Raw genomic sequence first — 19,815 nt, 5'->3', positions numbered from 1 at the left:
TTGAATTCTAAGCAGGGAACAGCTGGCATTTCTAATGACTTCCATATGCCAAGAAGTTTTATTAAATTTTTTGTCAAATTGTTAAATATGTTTTCACCCTCTTCGTAGGGAATAATGCTTTCCCATTGCAAATGGTAATCTGTAGTGAAGAATAGCATTCAATACCTTTTGTTTGGTATTTTAGAACTCTCAATATTAGAACTGAAGCAGCGATCATTGCAAAGGAAATTCTATTGGGTATAATCATATACCAAATCATATTTGTATTTGATTTACAAATATGTTGATATATAGGGACATACTGAATAGGGTGGGTCTATTTTCCTGGAATGTCAGAGGCAGAGAGGTAACCTTATAGAGGTTTATAAGATCACGAGGGGCATGAATAGGGCGAATAGCCAAGATCTTTTCCCCGGGGTAGTGGATTCCTGAATGAGTGAGCATAAGTTTAAGGTGACGGGGAAAGATTTAAAAGGGACCTAAGGGACTTTTTTTTATACGCAGAGAATGGTGCTTGAATGGAATGAGCTGTCAGAGGAAATGGTGGAGGCTGGTACAATTACAGCATTTAAAAGGTAAATGAATAAGAAGGGTTTAAAGGGATATGCGCCAAATGCAGGCAAATTGGACGATTAATTTAGGATATCTGGTCAGCTTGGACAAGTTAGACTGAAGAGTCTGTTTCCAGTCTGTTCAGGACTATGATTCTTTGATTTGAAATTTTTAGAAAATCAGATGTTTCTCTGGATGCTCATACCTGCCTAGATTTTCTGAATTGTATTTTTTGGAAAACATTCTTTGAGCCAACACATTTTTTTTGTCCCTTAACTTTGTAGCAGATGACATTTACAATGTTTGAAATAGCACTTTTTGGCTGACTGCAAAGAAAATCTTTGTATAAATGTAGCGATGCTACATTTCCTTAGTATCAGTATTATGGACCAGGCCAGACCCCTCAAACCTTTCAAGAAGGTAGCCCAGACTCTAACTTTGCTAGTTGTTTCAAGCAGGTGTACAGTGGGTATTCCAGGAGAGAATTAGCTGGTCAAACAGCTTAGTTTTAAACAAAACACAATGCATTTACAAGATTACTGAATGAAACACAAAGTACAGAAAGTGGAATACTGAATAACTTGGCCTGTCCAAAAATCCAACAGACTATCCCAACTTAATGATACTGTTCCAGATACTTGCAACATCTCCATAAAACACCCCTTGGCACAAAAGGTAAAATCAAACACAAGTTCTTACAGGATAGAAGTCACAGAGAGAGAGAGTACCAGCCTGGATCTGGGTCCAGCAGCAGCTTTTCACACTACTGCTAAAAACCAAACCAAACCAGACAAAAAAAGTGTGGTGCTGGAAAAGCACAGCAGGTCAGACAGCATCTGAGGAGCAAGAGAATCCTAATTCCTGATGAAGGTCTTATGCCCAAAACATCAATTCTCATGCTGCTTTACTGCCTGACCTGCTGTGCTTTTCCAGCACTACACTCTGGACTCTGATCTCCAACATCTGCAGTCATTTCCCCAAAAGCTGAGCTGGGAGAACTGGCCACCCCCCTTTCATGATGCAAGTGTTTTTTTTTAACTTGAAAGCCTTCTGCCTGAGGCAGTATCAGTTAGCTACAAAGAAATTGGCCCTAAAACCCATCTAAACTCAGACCTTTCGGAACCTGTGGTTTTGTGACCACCTGAAATAAAACCTAAGGACAACATAACCTTGTTAAAGAAACAGCTTCATCATACCTCCCCTTTTAATAAAAGAACCATCAATATCTAAAGATGGCTTCATTTTAAAACCCCTTTAAACATTGTTCATACTCCAACACACACAAATATATTCCATTGACTATAAACATGCAAACATGTACAATTACATTCTGGTTCAGTCTGTGGTATGCCTGCCACCGAACCCCTCTGTTTCTCATTCGAGTCTCGACAATGCATTAACAATCGCATTTTTTCATCCTGTCACATGCACAATTTTTAAATTGAATGGCTGTAACAACAAGCTCCATCTAAACAGTATGGTGTTTTTGTCCTTAAATTTCTCTACAAACAACCAGGTTTATTAGGCTATCTTCGAGGAGAAAGTGAGGACTGCAGATGCTGGAGGTCAGAGCTGAAAATGTGTTGCTGGAAAAGCGCAGCAGGTCAGGCAGCATCCAAGGAGCAGGAGAATTGACGTTTCAGGCATGAGCCCTTCTTCAGGAATCTTCAGCCCTGAAAAAGGGCTCATGCCCGAAACGTCGATTTTCCTGCTCTTTGGATGCTGCCTGACCTGCTGCGCTTTTCCAGGAACACATTTTCAGCTTTATTAGGCTATCACCACAATTACAGTAAGCATTTGATGCCTGAAATATTGCACAAATGTCTAGAAGCATATACATTTCTTGAAACTGTTTGTCTTTTCGGACATCAACTTGCTGAATGTCTGAGTGGAACTCATCTTGACGTTTTCCACAACTTCAAATTTGAGATTGGAATATTGTACACTTGGTTTTGTGGTTACTCTTCACAGTTTGTTATGAGTCAAATATTTCAATATCAGTTGCACCACATTGTCTTTCAAAATTCGCAATCAGCTTTCTTGGTGGTTGCAGCCTGGTCAAATGCATTTCACTCCAATAGCTTCCCTTCTGGCAATTTGCTTTTCGTGTTGTAACAAAGCAGTTTAAATAAATTGATGGCTTACTGCAGTTTCAACCATTTTGTCTAGAGCAAGCAGAATTATCTTAACATCATCATCCAATAAAGACATTGAAATAGATACTAGATCTTCAGTCTATCAGAAACATAGAAAATAGGAGCAGGCCATTTGGCCATTCAAACCTGCTCCACCATTCAACATGATCATGGATGATCATTCAATTGTGTACCCTGCTCCTGCTTTATCCTATACCCTTTGATCTCTTTAGCCCTAAGAGCAATCTCCTTCATAACAGCATTCAATGTTTTGGCCAAAACAGCTTTCTATGGCACAAAATTCCAAAGCTGATACTCTCTGAGAAGAATCTTCTCCCCATCTCAGTGCTAAATAGCCTATCCCATACCCTTGGACTGTGACTGCTCAATTATTGTCAAACAGCTTCTCTGAAAGAATTTGCACAAAATCATATAAATTCTAGTGTGAAGCAGGCCATTTGACCTGCTAGGTCCACACTGACCCTCAGAAGTGCATCGCCCACACTTGTCCCCCTCTACCCTATCTTTGTAACCCTACATTCCTCAGGCACAATCATGGACACAATGGGCAATTTAGCATGGCCAATCCACCTAACCTTTGGACTGTGGCACTCAAAGGTAACCCACACACACAAGGAGAGAATATGCAAACTCCGCACAGACAGTTGATTAGATTAGATTTGAGTAGATTCTCTACAGTGTGGAAACAGGCCTTTCGGCCTGACAAGTCCATACCCACCCTCCGAAGAGTAACCCACCCAGACTCATTTCCCTTTGACTAACGCATCTAGCCTATGGACAATTTAGCATAGCCAATTCACCTGACCTGCACATCTTTGGACTGTGGGAGGAAACCAGAGCACCCGGAGGAAACCCACGCAGTCACAGGGAGAATGTGCAAACTCCACACAGACAGTTGCTTGTGTTGGAATCAAACCCAGGTCTGTGGCGCTGTGAGGCAGGAATGCTAAACACTGAGCCATTGTGCCGCCCAATGATGCCCATTCACCTACAATGTCATTCATAATGCCAATGCAATGTACTGTTGTGGATTTGGAAGCATTTTCAGGCAATGCTGGTTTATCTGTTTGTTGAACTTATTCACTTGCTCTGGATAGGAGTTGACCTAAACATTTTAGTTTTGCACTTTTGTGTCTCTATAAAGTGTTGTTCTGACCAACGTTTGAGTTTCTATTATAATACTGCTGTACTCTATTTTTCTTTCCAAGCCTAACAGAATGTCTACCATCTATAAATCACAGTCAGTGTTAATATAAAATTGCCTGATTGCTGTTACAATGGAGATGCTGTTGCAAGCTTTGGTTTCAAGGTTCCTATAGATAATCTTGGAAGCAATTTCAGATTTTGTTTGAAACTTGATGGATAAGGTCAAGTTTTTTTTGCTATGATGTACTTGCATCTATTATCAATGTATGAAAACACAATTCATTCTGGAACTAGTTCAGTATGACGAAGTTAATCACTCTACAAATTTAATACATAATTCTTGCTGCATCAGTCATAAGTAATTGCTGTATACTTCACCACAAGACATCATAAATATCTTGCATAGAAAGCACGGACACACTCATGGAACATGGGCATCACTGATTGGGCCAGCATTTATTGCCCATCCTCATAGCTGCCCTTGAGAAGGTGGTGGTGAGCTGCCTTCTGAACCAATGCAGTCCATGTGCTGTAGGTAGACCCACACTGACCTTAGGGAAGGAAATCCAGGATCTTGGCTCAGGGACATTTTTGAAATGGTGATATATATTACCTAGTCAGGATGGTGAGTGACTTGGAGGGGAACCTGCATGTCGTGTGTTCCTATGTATTTCCTGCCCTTGTCCTTAGGTAGAAGTGATCGTAGGTTTGGAAGTTGTTGTCTAAGGATCTTTGGTGAATTTCTGCAGTACATTTTGTAGATAGTATACACTGCTGCTGAGCATTGGTGGTGGAGGGAGTTTTGCTTATAAATGTGGTGCCAATCAAGTGAGCTGATTTTTCCTGGGAATGTTGTTGAAGCTGCAATCATCATGGCTATTGGGAAGTTTTCCATCACACTCCTGACTTGTGTCTTGTAGGTGGTGGATAGGTTTTGGGGAGTAAGGAGGTGAAAAACCTGATTGCATGTAAAACATTATAAATTAGAACTTGTACTATATCGGCACTTGATCTTTTTCCATTCTGTGTGGTCTACCTTCAACAATGTTTCTTGTAAGCTGCATAACTGCACATCTCTACAGCCGCTGGGAAACGCCATACACATTTGGTCATTCTATGCTGTATGATTTCTGCTTCTGTTTATAGATACTGTGCACAAAACGTGGTTGTCTGTACAGGAACTTAAAATATTAGGGGAACCATTAACCTCGTGTCACGATCCCCTGATGTTTTAGTAAGCATTTGTAAAATTTCATTGCTGTTGTGGTTTTGTCAACTAATAATGGAATCCACATGCACATTTTGGATCAAATTCTGCTGCTTTAGGAGCAAATAGTATTGTCAGTTTCATGAGAAGTGAAAATATCACTGATTCATACCTTACTGTGTTAAAAATGACATTTCGGTTGTGGTAGTTTTGGAAAGCCAATCCTTTTTGAAAAACAGACCAGATTTACTATCAAGTTTGAAGACTCATTTGTATTGTTTTCTTAATAAGTTTGAATTAAGGTTCAAAATATCAAAGAAAAATGTAATTTGCTTTTTATATTATGTCCTTCTGGAGTGGCTGCCTGCTTCCAAGACCTCATGTTGCCTGATGCTCCGGTCAGTGCAGACTGTAAACTGTAAACTCCCTTCACCTGGAACTTTTGTATTATGGTATATAGCCAGCCTCCTATTGCTTCCCTTCTGGACTTGTATTTTATCAGAATCTGGAGCTGTAATGGTGTGGAAGAAACTATATGAGTACTAAATAACAACTCACGGTTCAGAAGTGTTGGCCTGAACATTGAGACTGTGGAGAATTATGGGGTGTGTCTATTTTAGATGCAACTTTCAATCTTTCGACATCTGTAGGCTATCTATAGCATCCACTAGCCCATTAAGCAGGCTGAGCAGTCAATTAGATTGAAGAATTCTCAGAGAATAAACCAGGAAGTGGAAAATCATGGATTATTATTCGCTTTGAAATAACCTGACACAAATCATGGTTAGGGTTGGATAGGCAGTTTAAATTGGGGTTGAAACTGAAATATCATCAATATGTTAAAAAATATATAATATTGTGGAATGAGAGAGTGATATTTCACTCAGATAAGTTGAAAGGGCCAAATATAATGTTTCATAATTGACTTAGTGTGCCATTAATAGCTCAGTTTTATCTAATTTTAAAAGCTTTTACAATGCCCCTTGTCCATAAGAGGTTGAGGTTCACATTCCATCATCGATTCTATGTTGTTTCTATTTGTTAAACTTCCGATATTGCACCCTGTGAAGCAGCAGGATATCACAGACAACAAATTGCAGATTTTCATGTATCACAATAATGGCAAATGCTGATGTTTTTCCTGACCACTATTACAGTCACAAATTGCAGGCCAAAGCATTGTCAACCAGTGAACTGAGCAATTGTTCCTTAAAATACAAGTCCACCGGAGGACTTGAATATACATTGTGTAGATCTTTATTGGTCTATAAAAATTATGTTTTTTTGAGATTGATTGAATAATTGATCTGAAAATATCTTATTTTGGATTATATTTTTAAGAAACTTAATATCGGATTTTCTTTCCCTTGAAGGTTCAACCATACAATAATGTGCAAATGTCTCCAAAACAAAGGACCAGTCAAGTAATACAAGCCACCGAAAATATATTTTTTACCAGAAAACCTAATGTCAACAGTTCAAATCTCGAGAATAACTTGGCTACTCTGACAAACTCTGGTAAGTTATTGTTTGAGATTTACTAGAATTGTCCTGAGTTTCAAGTCATTTGATGATTTGTAATTCTTGTTATTTAACTTTTTGGATCATACTATTTGTTCTTATTACTTTGTCTACACATTCATAATGGGACTTCCTTATCTATAAACCATCTCCGTCTTCCTGAAAAATTGCAAAAATTCTCAAAATAGCTTAGAATGAATTGCCACCTTGTTGAAAAGATGTTACTAATGATCATTTGCCTACCATGTGAAATAACTCCACAGAGGCTGGTATCCCATTACCAAGTCACTCTTTCTTTACATGTGCATAGTACTTAGCATTGGTTCAGCTCTCTCAGAGACAGCTCTCAGAGTCACCAGAACTTCCTATTCATGTCTGCCAGCCAGTGTTGATAAATGATGCCCACTGTCTGTGACCAACATTTCAGCGAGCCCACGTATTGCAAAAAATGCCCACAGGTTTTTCTGTCATCATCCCTGTATTGGGCAAATGAACTCTATGAAGGTCCAATTACTTTGAGTGGGTGTCCACAACGACTAAGGACGTTGAGCCCAAGAAAAGGCTGGAATAGTCAAGTGTAACCAAGTCCAAGGTCTACCTGGCCATTCCCACAAATGTAGGGGAGCTACTGGCAGTAATTTTTGTCCACTGCCCCATCATTGAAGCTTTATCTACATCCAATCCTGGTTACCAGACGCAACGTCTCGCCAATATCTTCATTTTGGAAAACCCCTAGATGACTCTGGTGGAGTTAACCAGTATGTGGCACTTGCTCCTTGGCTACCTGGACTGTGTTCCAACTTATAATTGTAAGCACTTAGAATGACAGCCCATCACTGAATTTAACCTGAAACTATAGGAGGCACAGCCTTGACCTCTTTGAGTAGCCCTAGTAAGGATTTGTTGTCTGTTACTATTACAGATTTACCTGTGTTAAGGTATTGTTGGAACTTTCACAAGGTGATTGCCAAACCTTCCTACTCTATCTACGTATATTCATGCTCTGCATCAGCCAAAGTCTGGGAAACATATGCTTTTGGGCATTCCTTTCCATTGGGCCATCTGTCAGTCAACACTACCGCAATACGATATGGAGAGACATTGCCTGAGGGCACCAGATTTCGCTTGGGATCATAGTGTGCCAACATCTTAGACGGTGGTAGCTGCTTCTTCACTTCCCGACATGCTATGTCTTGGTTAGCCATTTTCAAGGCTGACCTTTTTTCAATAGCAGATGTAAGGGTGCCAGGTTACATAGAGTCAGAGTCATAGAGATGTACAGCATGGAAATAGACCTTTTGGTCCAACTCATCCATGCCGACCACATATCATATCAACTTTCTGTAATAATTCATCAATCCAAGGAAAGACCTAAGCTCGTGGAAGCGGAGGTACTTTTGATCACCCTCGCGTCATCTTCCAACAGGTTTAACCCAACTTTGTCGACTCTGTAGCCCAAGTAGGTCACTTGGGGTGCCTAGGACACACATTTCTCCCTGCTAAGGCAGACACCCCCTTGAAGAAATGTCTAAGGACTATGTTTAAGTTTTCTAAGTGTTCTTTATTGGTCATCCCTGTTATGAGCACATCATCTAGATAAGTGGCAACTTGGGGCAGACCTTATAAAATGTTCTCCTTCATGTGCTGTGAAATGGCACAGGCTGGTGATACCCCAAATGACAGTAGATACGCATGGCTCATGTCCAGCTTCATGAAGAACAGACCCCCTGCGAGCTTTGCTGTAAGTCCTCTATGAGGGAAGTTGGATATTTATTAAGCTGCAAGAATCTCCTTACCGTTTGTGTAAAATTCTCACAAAGGCGAACCGACCAATTGGGCATCACAATTGGTACGACTGGTGTTGCTCATTCCACAAACTGTACTGGTTTGATAATTTGTGCGTTTTCCAGTCTGCTGATTTCTGCCTCTACGTTTGCACATTAGGCATTGTGAAAATGCTTCCTGGTTAATAAGCAAGATGGCCTTTACTCCTTTCATAGCTCCTAGTCCCTCCTGAGAAACCTTTGGTTATTTAATAGGACTTCACTCAGGCATTCAGCTGCTAATTGAAAAATGTTGAGCCAATCAAGGTGAATCTTTCTCAACCAATTTTGCCCTATCAGGCTTGAACCCAAGCTTTTTACTACAATCAGTGGTAACTGAACCAGCTGCTTCCCATAAAAGACTGGCACTGAAGTTGTACCCTTCATCTGTAAATGTTTGCCAGGATAGCTTCTTAGTCTATCTGAGGTCTTGCACAAACTTAAGGATTGGAGAGGAGAGTGAACTTTGTTAAGACAAGTTCTGCAGTCACTGATACAGCTGCGCCAGTGTCAACCTCCATTAGAACTGGGTGACATTTAACCAAACATTTATTTTGATTCATTTTGATTTGGATGTTGCTAGGCAATTTAACTGTTCCAAGCCAGACGTACGTTTGCTTCCCAAAGTGTGCACTTGCCTGGATACTGGCCTATGAGTTCTCTAATTCAATTCAGGCCTGGTATGAGTCTTTTGCATTGAGTCTGCATATCAGCAGCAACTATAATGGCTTGCTGGCCCAGATCCCGAAGAAAATGTTTGATCGAGGCTTGGCTTTGTTTTTGGGTTTTGCTGTGGGCTGACCTAGAGTCCCCTTGCTCAGAGTATATCCTGAGTGAGGCTCTTCACTCAAGTGGTGGCCTGGAGACAGTGTCTACTTCCATTGGCATGCTCTCTAACTCATATGCTCCACTAGCCACATTTTCCAATGATAAAGCAAGTTGCTGTGCCTGTTTGAAGTTCAAAATCACACAACACCAGGTTATAGTCCAACAGATTTAATTGGAAGCACACTAGCTTTCAGAGTGCTGTTCCTTCATCAGGTGGTTGTGGAGGACACAATTGTAAGACACAGAATTTACAGCAAAAGTTTACAGTGTAATGTAACTGAAATTATACATTGAAAAATACCTTGACTGTTTCATCTGTTCGAATACCATGATAGGTTCACTTCTTTCTTGTGTAAATCACAATTTTTTTTTTAAATGTTGCATTCTCAGGTTAACTGTAACAATTGGTGTTAGCTAGACAATACGTTGAAGGTGTTAGCCCCTGTGTTCTCTGTCTGTGCCATAACAGTCTTACATAAATTCATGCAGTTGTTGAGCAAAGTACAATGTAACCCTGCAAGTACAAATTCACCCCACATATGTATATGTATATGTGTGCATGCGGGCCTGTGTGTGTGTGTGTCTGTCTGTCTGTCTGTCTGTCTGACTGTCTCTGGGGTGGGAGTTGTGAAAAGTGGCCGAGCAGAGGCTGATAACTAATTTTCATATCCATAGTGAGGGCCTCAACTGGGACCTTGGGTTCATGTCACAGCACAGGTGACCACCATTGCACTGTACACACACACACAGATACTCCTGCGCGCGCGCACACACACACACACACACACACACACACACACACACACACACACACACAAACTCCTATACACACGGACACACATATACACAGACGCGCACACACTCACACACACTACCACACTCACACATGCATCCTCTCAGAGACTTAGACCACTCTACACTCATGCACACACATATACACTCTCTCTCACAGACACTAACAACTCCCTACCCCAGTCATACACACATACAAACACACTCCTACAAACACACACGCTCCCACACACGTACCCCTCACAGATTTAAGACACTCTACACTCACATACACACACATATACACTCTCTCTCACTCTCAACCCCCGAACCCAGACACACACACACACACACACACACACACACACACACACACACAAAGACCCACATGCACACATATACATAGACATTTGTGGGGTGAATTTGTACTTGCAGAGTTACATTATTTTGGTGCTCCGAAAGCTAGTGCTTCCAGTTAAACCTGTTGGACTATAACAGATAGTTACCTGGACGCTTTGTTTCAGGAGGCAGTCACACCTGGAGATTAAGTAATTCACATTCAGTTAGTGATCAGGGACATCAGATTGTGACTGTAAGTGAGGCAGGCAGGGGGAACTTGAGTTCAGGAGTGCAGGAGCCTCAGCTCTTGACCTTGTCCAACAGGTATGAGATTCTTGCTCCCTATACGGATGAGGAAAAGGGCTCTGGACAGGATAAGCCAGCTGACCACGGCACCATGGTGCAGAAGGCCATTCAAGAGGGGGGAGCAAAAAGACAAGTAGTTATAGGGGATTCTATAATTAGGGGAACAGATAGGATCCAATGCAAGCCAGATCGGGAGTCTCGCATGGTGTGTTGCCTGCCTGGTGCCAGGGTGCAGGATATCTCTGACTGGCTTGAAAGGATATTGGTTCGGGAGGGGGAAGATCCAGTTGTTGTGGTCCATGTTGGGACTAACAACATAAGCAAAGTAGGGTGGAGGACTTGTTTGGGGATTATCAAGCACTAGGAAGGAAATTGAAGTACAGGTCCTCAAGGGTATTAATCTCAGGATTACTGCCCAAGCCACGTGCCAATTGGCATAGGGATAAGAAAATTAGGGAAGCAAACACGTGGCTAAGGGATTGGTGTGGGAAAGAGGGATCCCATTTCATGGGGCATTGGCATCAGTTTTGGAACCAGGGGATCTGTACCGTTGGGATGGTCTCCACCTGAACCGATCTGGTACCAATGTTCTAGCGAAGAGGATAAATAGGGTGGTCAGTAGGACTTTAAACTTCTGAGTTGGGGAGAAGGGAAAGTGACAGGGAGTATGGAGTTAAATGGAAAGATAAGCAGGAAGATAGCATGTATGCAGGTGGATTTAACCTTGAGGCAGATTAGGAATGCAACAAAAAGGAAGGATAACTTAGGACATCTGATGACTTCCAATATCTCTAATGATAAGAATGTTAGCATTAAGGCACTTTACCTGAATGCTCATAGCATTCGTAACAAGGTAGATGAACTAACGGCACAGATCATCGTGAATGATTATGATGTGGTAGGCATCACAGAGACATGGTTGCAGGGGATTCAGGACTGGCAGTTAAACATCCAAGGATTTACAACTTATCGAAAAGACAGGGAGGTGGGCAGAGGGGGCGGGGTGGCCTTGTTAGTTGAGAACAAAATTAAATCTATGGCACTGAATGACATAGGGTCAGATGATGTGGAGTCTGTGTGGGTGGAATTGAGGAACCACAAAGGCAAAAAAACCATAATGGGAGTTATGTACAGACCTCCTAACAGTGGTCAGGACCAGAGCGCAACATGTACCGGGAAATAGAAAAGGCATGTCAGAAAGGCAAGGTATGGTGATCATGGGGGATTTCAATATGCAGGTGGACTGGGTAAATAATGTTGCCAGTGGATCCAAAGAAAGGGAATTGTTGGAATGCTTACAGGATGGCTTTTTGGAACAGCTTGTCATGGAGCCCACAAGGGAGCAGGCTATTTTGGACCTAGTGCTATGTAATGAACCAGACTTTATAAAGGATTTTAAAGTAAGGGAACACTTAGGAAGCAGCGATCATAATATGGTAGAATTCAGTTTGCAGTTTGAAAGAGAGAAGGCAAAATCGGATGTAATGGTGTTACAGTTAAACAAAGGTAATTATGAGGGCATGAGAGAGGAACTGATGAAAATTGACTGGAAGCAGAGCCTAGCAGGGAAGACAGTAGAGCAAAAATGGCAGGAGTTTGTGGGTATAATTGAGGACACAATACAGAGGTTCATCCCCAAGAAAAGAAAGATTATCCGGGGAGGGATTAGATAGCCATGGCTGACAAAGGAAGTCAGGAAATGTATCAAAGAAAAAGAGAGATCCCATAAAGTAGCCAAGAGCACTGGAAAGTCAGAAGATTGGGAAGGCTACAAAAACAAACAGAGGATAACAAAGAGAGTAATAAGGAAGGAGAGGATCAAATATGAAGGTAGGCTAGCCAGTAATATTAGAAATGATAGTAAAAGTTTCTTTCAATACATAAGAAATAAATGACAGGCAAAAGTAGACATCGGGCCACTTCAAACTGATGCTGGAAGACTAGTGATGGGAGATAATGAAAACAAACCTAACCTACTCAACCTCTTTTCATAGCTGGCACCTTCCATACCAGGCAACATCCTTGTAAACCTTCTCTGCACCCTCTCCAAAGCGTCCACGTAATGTGGCGACCAGAACTGTACACAGTATTCAAAATGCGGCCGAATCAATGTCTTGTACAATTTTAACATGACTTGCCAGCTCTTATACTCTTATACTCAATACCCTGTCCAATGAAGGCAAGCATACTATATGCCTTCTTGACCACTCCAACCACCTGTGCAGCAATCTTAAGGGTACAATGGACCTGCACTCCCAGATCTCTCTGCCCATCAGCTTTTCCCACGGCTCGTCTGTTCATTGTGCAATTTGTTCTGGAATTAGTCTTGTCTAAATGCATCACCTCACATTTGTCTGGATTGAGAACCATCTGCCACTTTTCTGCCCAACTCTCCAGTCTATCTATATCCTCCTGGATTCTTTGACAGTCCCTTATGCTTTCTGCTACTCCACCAATCTGCGTGTCAGCTGCACACTTGCTGATAATACCAACAATGCCCTCTTCCAGATCATTTATGGATATCACAGATAACAGCACTGACCCTTGTGGAACACCACTGGTCACCTTTCTCCATTTCGAGAAACTCCCTTCAACGACTACTCTTTGTCTCCTGTTCCTCAACCACTTAGTTCTTTATCCACCTAGCTAGAACACCCTGCACACCATGTGACTTCACGTTCTCTATTAGTTTACCATAGGAAACCTTAAACGCCTTACTAAAGTCCATGTATATGACATCAACAGCCCTTCCTTCATCTATCAACTTGGTCACTTCCTCAAAGAACTCTATTAAGTTGGTAAGGCACGATCTCCCCCACACAAAACCATGTTGCCTATCACTGATAAGCCCATTCTTTTCTAATTATAAATAGATCCTATCCATCAGTACCCTCTCCAGCAACTTTCCCACCACTGACGTCAGGCTCGCTGGTCTGTTATTACCCGGAATATCCTTACTACCCTTCTTGTACGGGGGACAACATGAGTAACCTTCCAGTCTTCCGGCACCTCACCCGTATTTAAGGATGCCACAAAGCTATCTGTCAGGGCCCCAGCAATTTCCTCTCTCGCCTCACTCAGCAACCTGGGATAGATCCCATCCAGTCTTGGGGATTTGATGTCAACGTGATCCAGACTAATTAAACTTCTGTCTCTAATCTCAAAATTCATCATGTTCCTCTCCTCAGTGAACACTGATGCAAAGTAATCATTCAGAATCTCACCCATTCTCTCAGGTATGACACACAGCCTTCCTTCATTATCCTTTAGTGGACTAATCCTTTCCCTAGTTACCCGCTTGCTTCTTACACAAGAATAAAATGCTTTGGGATTCTCCTTAATTTTGCTCGCTAAAGCTATTTCATGACCCCTTTTAGCCTGCTTGATTTCTCGTTTAAGTCTTGAACTACTCTTCCAATATTCCTCAATGGCCCGTTTCGTTCTCAGCTGCCTAGACCTTATCTATGCTCCTCTTGGCTAGTCGTACATTTTCTCCTGTCATCAATGGTTCACTAATCCTGCCCTTCCTATTCTTTGCCTTCAAGAGACATGCCTGTTCTGCACTATCTTTAACCTACCTTCGAAAGCCTCCCACATATCAAATGTGGATTTCACTTCAAATAGCTGTATCCAATCCACATTTCCGAGCACCTGTCTAAATTTCATATAGTTGGCCTTGGTCCAGTTTAGTACACTTCCCTTAGGACCATTCTCATCTTTATCTACGAGTACTCTAAAACTTACAGAATTGTGGTCACTGTTCCCAATGAAATCCCCCACCGCAACTTCTACCACCTGTCCTGGCTCGTTCCCCAGTACCAGGTCCAGTATGGCCCCTTCCCTTGTCGGACTATTGACATACTGACAAATGTACAACTGTGGTTCAAAATGACATTCTATCACCAGCATCTCAAGGGCAAAAAAGGATGGGCAATAAATACTGGCCAGTCAATGAAGTCCACACCCTCTGAATAAATATTTAAAAAGTTTATATAAAATGGAATCGGAAATTATTCTATATGCTCAAGGCGCGGATGCAGCAATTTGTGTGATGTAGGTACACCCATCATGCTGTTAGGAAGAGTGTGGCAGGATTTTATTGTAACAGTAATGAAGGAACAGCGATAATAGTTCCATGTCTGGCATGTAGCTTAACAGGAAACCTGCAGCTGGTGGTGTTCCCACAATTTGCTGCCTTTGTCCTTCTAGGTTTAGATTGCATTGCCTTGTTGAAGGAGGCTTGGTGACTAAATGCACTGAATTTTAATTTGGTGGAAAGGGTGTTGATCTTTGTCCTGAACTGTGTTGAACTTCTTGAGTAGTGTTACAGCTGCATTCAAGTAAGTGGATCATGTTCCATCTCACCCTTGACTTGTGCCTTGTGACTGCTGGATAAACCTTTTAGGGCCAGGAGGTGAGGTAATTGCTGCAAAGCTCCCAACTTCTGAATTGCGGTTAAGTAAATCAACCTTATGTAGGGTTGGCAGTGTAGGTGCTAAGGTGATCTACAGTTGCAACATGTGACAATTTGTAGATAGCATTGTGCTTCTGAACTCCCACCCTCTAACCTACTTTTGTAGCCACAATGGTAAACCCCAAGCTGTTGAGTGTAGTGGATTCAGCAATGGTAATGATGTTGAATTTTGAGGAGAGTTGTTCAGATTTCATTTATTATTTTCATAGGTTCCGAGGAGAGCGATGGTAATGATCTTGAGAGGAGATGTTGAGATCTCTATTGTTATTTTCCAAAGTTCCGATGACAGCTTCCGGTAGATAGCTTCATTATCCAAAAAGTCCTAATCAAAGTTGGCTTACTGATTCATGATCAGTGACTTACCTCACACCTGAAATAAAGAAACATGGTCATAATAAGCAGTCAGCAGTCATTGTAAAACTAAGATAGTGTTGTAGGGAAGCCACCATGTGCCAGCATCTTCATTTGTTTATCAGTTACTTTTTCTTAAACACAAGGTCAGGTATGATATTGTTCACTGAAGCCTGTGACATTCAGTTCCATTCACATCTTCACCTAAAACTAGGCAGCTCATCCTAATCTACTGCAGCCCCTGTGATTGAGGTGGTAATATATGCATCATTTGTATGTCCAGCAAATCACCCTTGACTTTAATATTGTGCCTCCCATCCCAGTCCCACCAACCAAATCAGAACTATGGCTTACAACACCAGGCTACTGTGTGATGGGGTGCCACCATCCTTAAGTGACCACAAAATAAAAACCAAAAGAACTGTGGATGCTGTAAATCAGAGACAAAAATAGAAATGGCTGGAAATGCTTAGCAGGTCTGGCAGCATCTGTGGAGAGAAAACAGAGTTAACATTTCGGGTCAGTTCTGAGGAAGGGTCATTACTGAGGAAGGAATGTCAACATGTTTCTTCATTATCATTATGAAGTAATATGTAACATGTTTTGAACCACCGTTAACCCTAATAGCTGCACCAATTTAAAAGAAGATCTATCATTATCTGTGGATGGGTAAGATATACAATTATGTCAGTATTGCCTGCATATCAAGACTAAAAAATAGTTGCATTTTTTGACTTGCTACAGTATATATAGTTTTCTTACAAGTGGCTAGTCCACAGCACAAGTAATGTTCAACATACAATAATGTCCATAACAAAATAAAGTTCAGCTGGGCAATATAAAAGTTAGTTAATATGATGGTCTTAAACTAAACAAAGAGGATTCAATTTTTTTGAATGCTGTCTGTGATTTTAAACATTTTATTGTTCATTTCTGATAGATGAAAGCTGCTAGGTATGTAGAATAATGATCTGAGTTCCATATTTTAACACTGAGTGAAATCCTGGATAAAAGGCCAAAGATCAATGCTGAGGAATACTTTTTTTGTTCATTAATTACTGAAAACTAATATGCAGGTGCAGCAAGCAGTTAGGAAGGCAAATGTTACATATGTCTTAATCACAAGATTTGTGTGCAAGAGTAAAGATGAGACCACACCTGGAGTATTGTGTGCAAGTTTGTTTCCCTCACCGAAGGAGGGATCTACTTGCAGAGTACAGCGGAGGTTCACCAGACTTGATTCCTGGGATGGTGGGAGTTTCCTATGATATACGATTGAGGATATTCGACCTATCTTCTCTTGAGTTTAGAAGAATGAGGAGTGACCACTTTGAAACTTCTGAAATTCTTAAAGGGTGAGAAACGTGGAAACGCAATTATTAGCATATTCAAGAAAAAGATTGCTAAATTTCGAGACACTAACTACAGTAAAAGATATTGAATAGCATTGGAAAAAGATGTTAACAGAGATATTGACCATGACCTAGGTTGGTGCTTCAGGCTTAAGTGGCTGAATAATCTACTCATGCTCTTATGCTTGTACCCTAATTTTTCTGCATCCTTTACAAATTAGCTGTATTAAGTAAACAGGCAAAGTTACTTGTAGCACAAAACTTTAGAATAATTGAATAAATTCCAAAAGTATTTTTCTGATTTTGATTTATATAATGGAAGCAGTAAATTTTAAAGCTCTGCAACAGTTAGACCTGGCTTGTTATGGAAATGTTTTGTTTGATTAAGGAACCTGTGATTGTTGCTACAGAAACCTTTTTACTACTGACTCAGTTTATATGAGAAAGATCAATTAAGCAGAATTTTCAGTGCTTCATTAGTTCCTTGTTCTGGGACCACCATTACGCATAAAGCCTTTTTTTCCTTCCCCTGTTGTGCTTAACCAGAGCCTTCCTTCTGTACTACAGAGGCAATATGACACTATTACACAATAATAATTTTGAAATACGTTTTCTTTTATATTCTGAGGGTGTTCTGCAAGAGGTATTTCTATTAATGAACCGCAAACATGCCACAGTTAATTTTTATTTTTCATGAAACTGGTTTATCTGAGAATAACTTTCAGTCTTGCATATAATTTAATCTTTTGTGTATGTACCGTTCAGCATTATAGTGGTGAAAGTACTTAAGTTTTGTTTAAGCTGTAACTAATTTTCAGAGAATCTATAGAGTTTTGGAAAGTCAGAAGGTTAATGTGGTGATACCATAAATCATATGAATAAAAATTAGGGCTCCTAAGATGTTCTACACTCCTGGAGATTAAATGCAATACAGTTTATTGTAATACGGCCAGTTCTTGCTTTAATAAGCTTCAAGCTTACTTCTAGGGACCCAGGGAAATAGTGAGAAAAGAGATCAATCTGAGACTGGTAAAGTTAGGAAAAGGAACAAGTCAAACAGACAGGGCAGAAGGAACAAAGCAGAGAACAAGGTAGGACAGATAAATTAAACTGCATTTATTTCAATGCAAGATGCCTAACAGGGAAGGCAGATGAATTCAGGGCATTGTTAGAAACATGGGACTGTGGGATACATATCAGTTACACAGTCGTAGCTCAGGGATGAACAGGACTTGCAGCTTAGTGTTCCAGGATACAAACGCGCTCGGAACGATGGAAAGGGGGGGGTGGGGGCAAGAGAGGAGGGGGAGTGGCATTTTTGATAAGGGATAGCATTACTGCTGTACTTAGGGATGATATTCCTGGGAATGCATCAGGGAAGGTATTTGGCTGGAACTGAGGAATAAGAAAGGAATGATCACCTTATTGGAAATGTATTATAGACTTCCAAATAGTCAGAGGGAAATCAAGAAACAAATTTGTAAGGATATTTCAGTTATCTGTAAGAATAATAGGGTGGTTATGGTAGGGGATTTTAATTTCCCAAATATAGACTGGGACTGCCATAGTGTTTAGGGTTTAGATGGAGAGGAATTTATTCAATGCGTACTAGAAAATTTTCTGGTTCAGTATGTGAATATACCTCCAAGAGAAGGTGCAAACCTTGACCTTGGGAAATAAGGCAGGGCAGGTGACTGAAGTATCAGTGGGGGAGCACGTTGGGGCCAGTGACCATAATTCTAGTAGTTTTAAAATAGTGATGGAAAAGGATAGACTGGAACTAAAAGTTGAAATTCTAAGTTGGAGGAAGGCCAATTTTGACAGTATTAGGCAAAACTTTCAAAAGTTGATTGGGGGCAGATGTTCACAGGTAAAGGGATGGCTGGAAAATGGGAAGCCTTTAGAAATGAGATAACGAGAGTCCAGAGACAGTATATTCCTGTGAGGGTGAAAGGAAAGGGTAGTAGGTGTAGGGAATGTTGGATGACAAGAGAAATAGAGGGATTGGTTAAGAAAAAGAAGGAAGCAGGCATAGACAGCAGAGATCAAGTGAATCCTTAGAAGTGTATAAAGGCAGTAAAAGTATACTTAAGAGGGAAATCAGGAGGGCAAAAAGGGGACATAAGATAGTTTTGGCAAATAGGGTTAAAGAGAATCCAAAGGGATTGTATAAATACAATAAGGAGAAGAGTGTAACTCCGGATAGAATGGGGCCCCTTAAAAATCAACAAGCCAGCCTATATGTGGAGCTGCTGGAGATGGAAATACCAAATGAGTATTTTGCATTATGTTTACTGTGGAGAAGGACATGGAAGATATAGAATGTGTTGAAATAGGCGGTGACTCCTTGAAAAATGTCCTTATTACAGAGGAGGAGGTGCTGGATGGCTTAAAATACATAAAGGTGGATAAATCTCTGGGACCTGATCAGGTTTACCCTAAAATTCAGTGGGAAGCAAGGGAAGTGATTGCTGAGCCCCTTGCTGAGATATTTGTATCATCGAAAGGTGAGGTGCTTGAAGACTGGAGGTTGGCTAATGTGGTACCACTATTTAAGAAAGGTGGTGAAGACAAGCCAGAGAACTATAGACCAATGAGCCTGATATCAGTGGTGGACAAATTGTTGGAATCCTGAGCGACAAGGTTTACATATATTTGGAAAGGCAAGGACTAATTAGAAATAGTCAACATGACTTTGTGCATGTAAAATCATGTCTCACAAACTTGATCGAGTCTTTTGAAGAAATAACGAAGAGGATTGATGAGGGCAGAGCGGTAGATGTGATCTATATGGACTTCAGTAAGGTGTTCAACAAGGTTCCTCCATGGTAGACTGGTTAGCAAGGTTAGATCTGATGGAATACAGGGAGAACTAGCCATTTGGACACAGAACTGGCTCGAAGGTAGAAGACAGAGGGTGGTGGTGGAAAGTTGCTTTTTCAGGGAGACCTGTGACCATTAGTGTGCCACAAGGTTCGGTGCTGGATCC

General features: G+C 41.0%; 1 protein-coding gene across 2 annotated transcripts in view; it reads left to right on the top strand.

The window, feature by feature from the left end:
• LOC132818357 (TOG array regulator of axonemal microtubules protein 1) overlaps positions 1-19,815 on the top strand; it is a 160,069-nt gene that overhangs the window by 47,294 nt on the left and 92,960 nt on the right. For both annotated transcript variants that reach the window (XM_060829306.1, XM_060829305.1), the window contains exon 2: positions 6,435-6,579. In XM_060829306.1, the coding sequence (XP_060685289.1) occupies positions 6,435-6,579 (145 nt within the window). The remainder of the gene's footprint in view (positions 1-6,434; positions 6,580-19,815) is intronic.

This window comes from Hemiscyllium ocellatum, chromosome 8 (genome assembly GCF_020745735.1).
Source record: "Hemiscyllium ocellatum isolate sHemOce1 chromosome 8, sHemOce1.pat.X.cur, whole genome shotgun sequence".
NCBI lineage: Eukaryota > Metazoa > Chordata > Chondrichthyes > Orectolobiformes > Hemiscylliidae > Hemiscyllium > Hemiscyllium ocellatum.
This window is presented reverse-complemented; position numbering and strand designations above follow the sequence as displayed.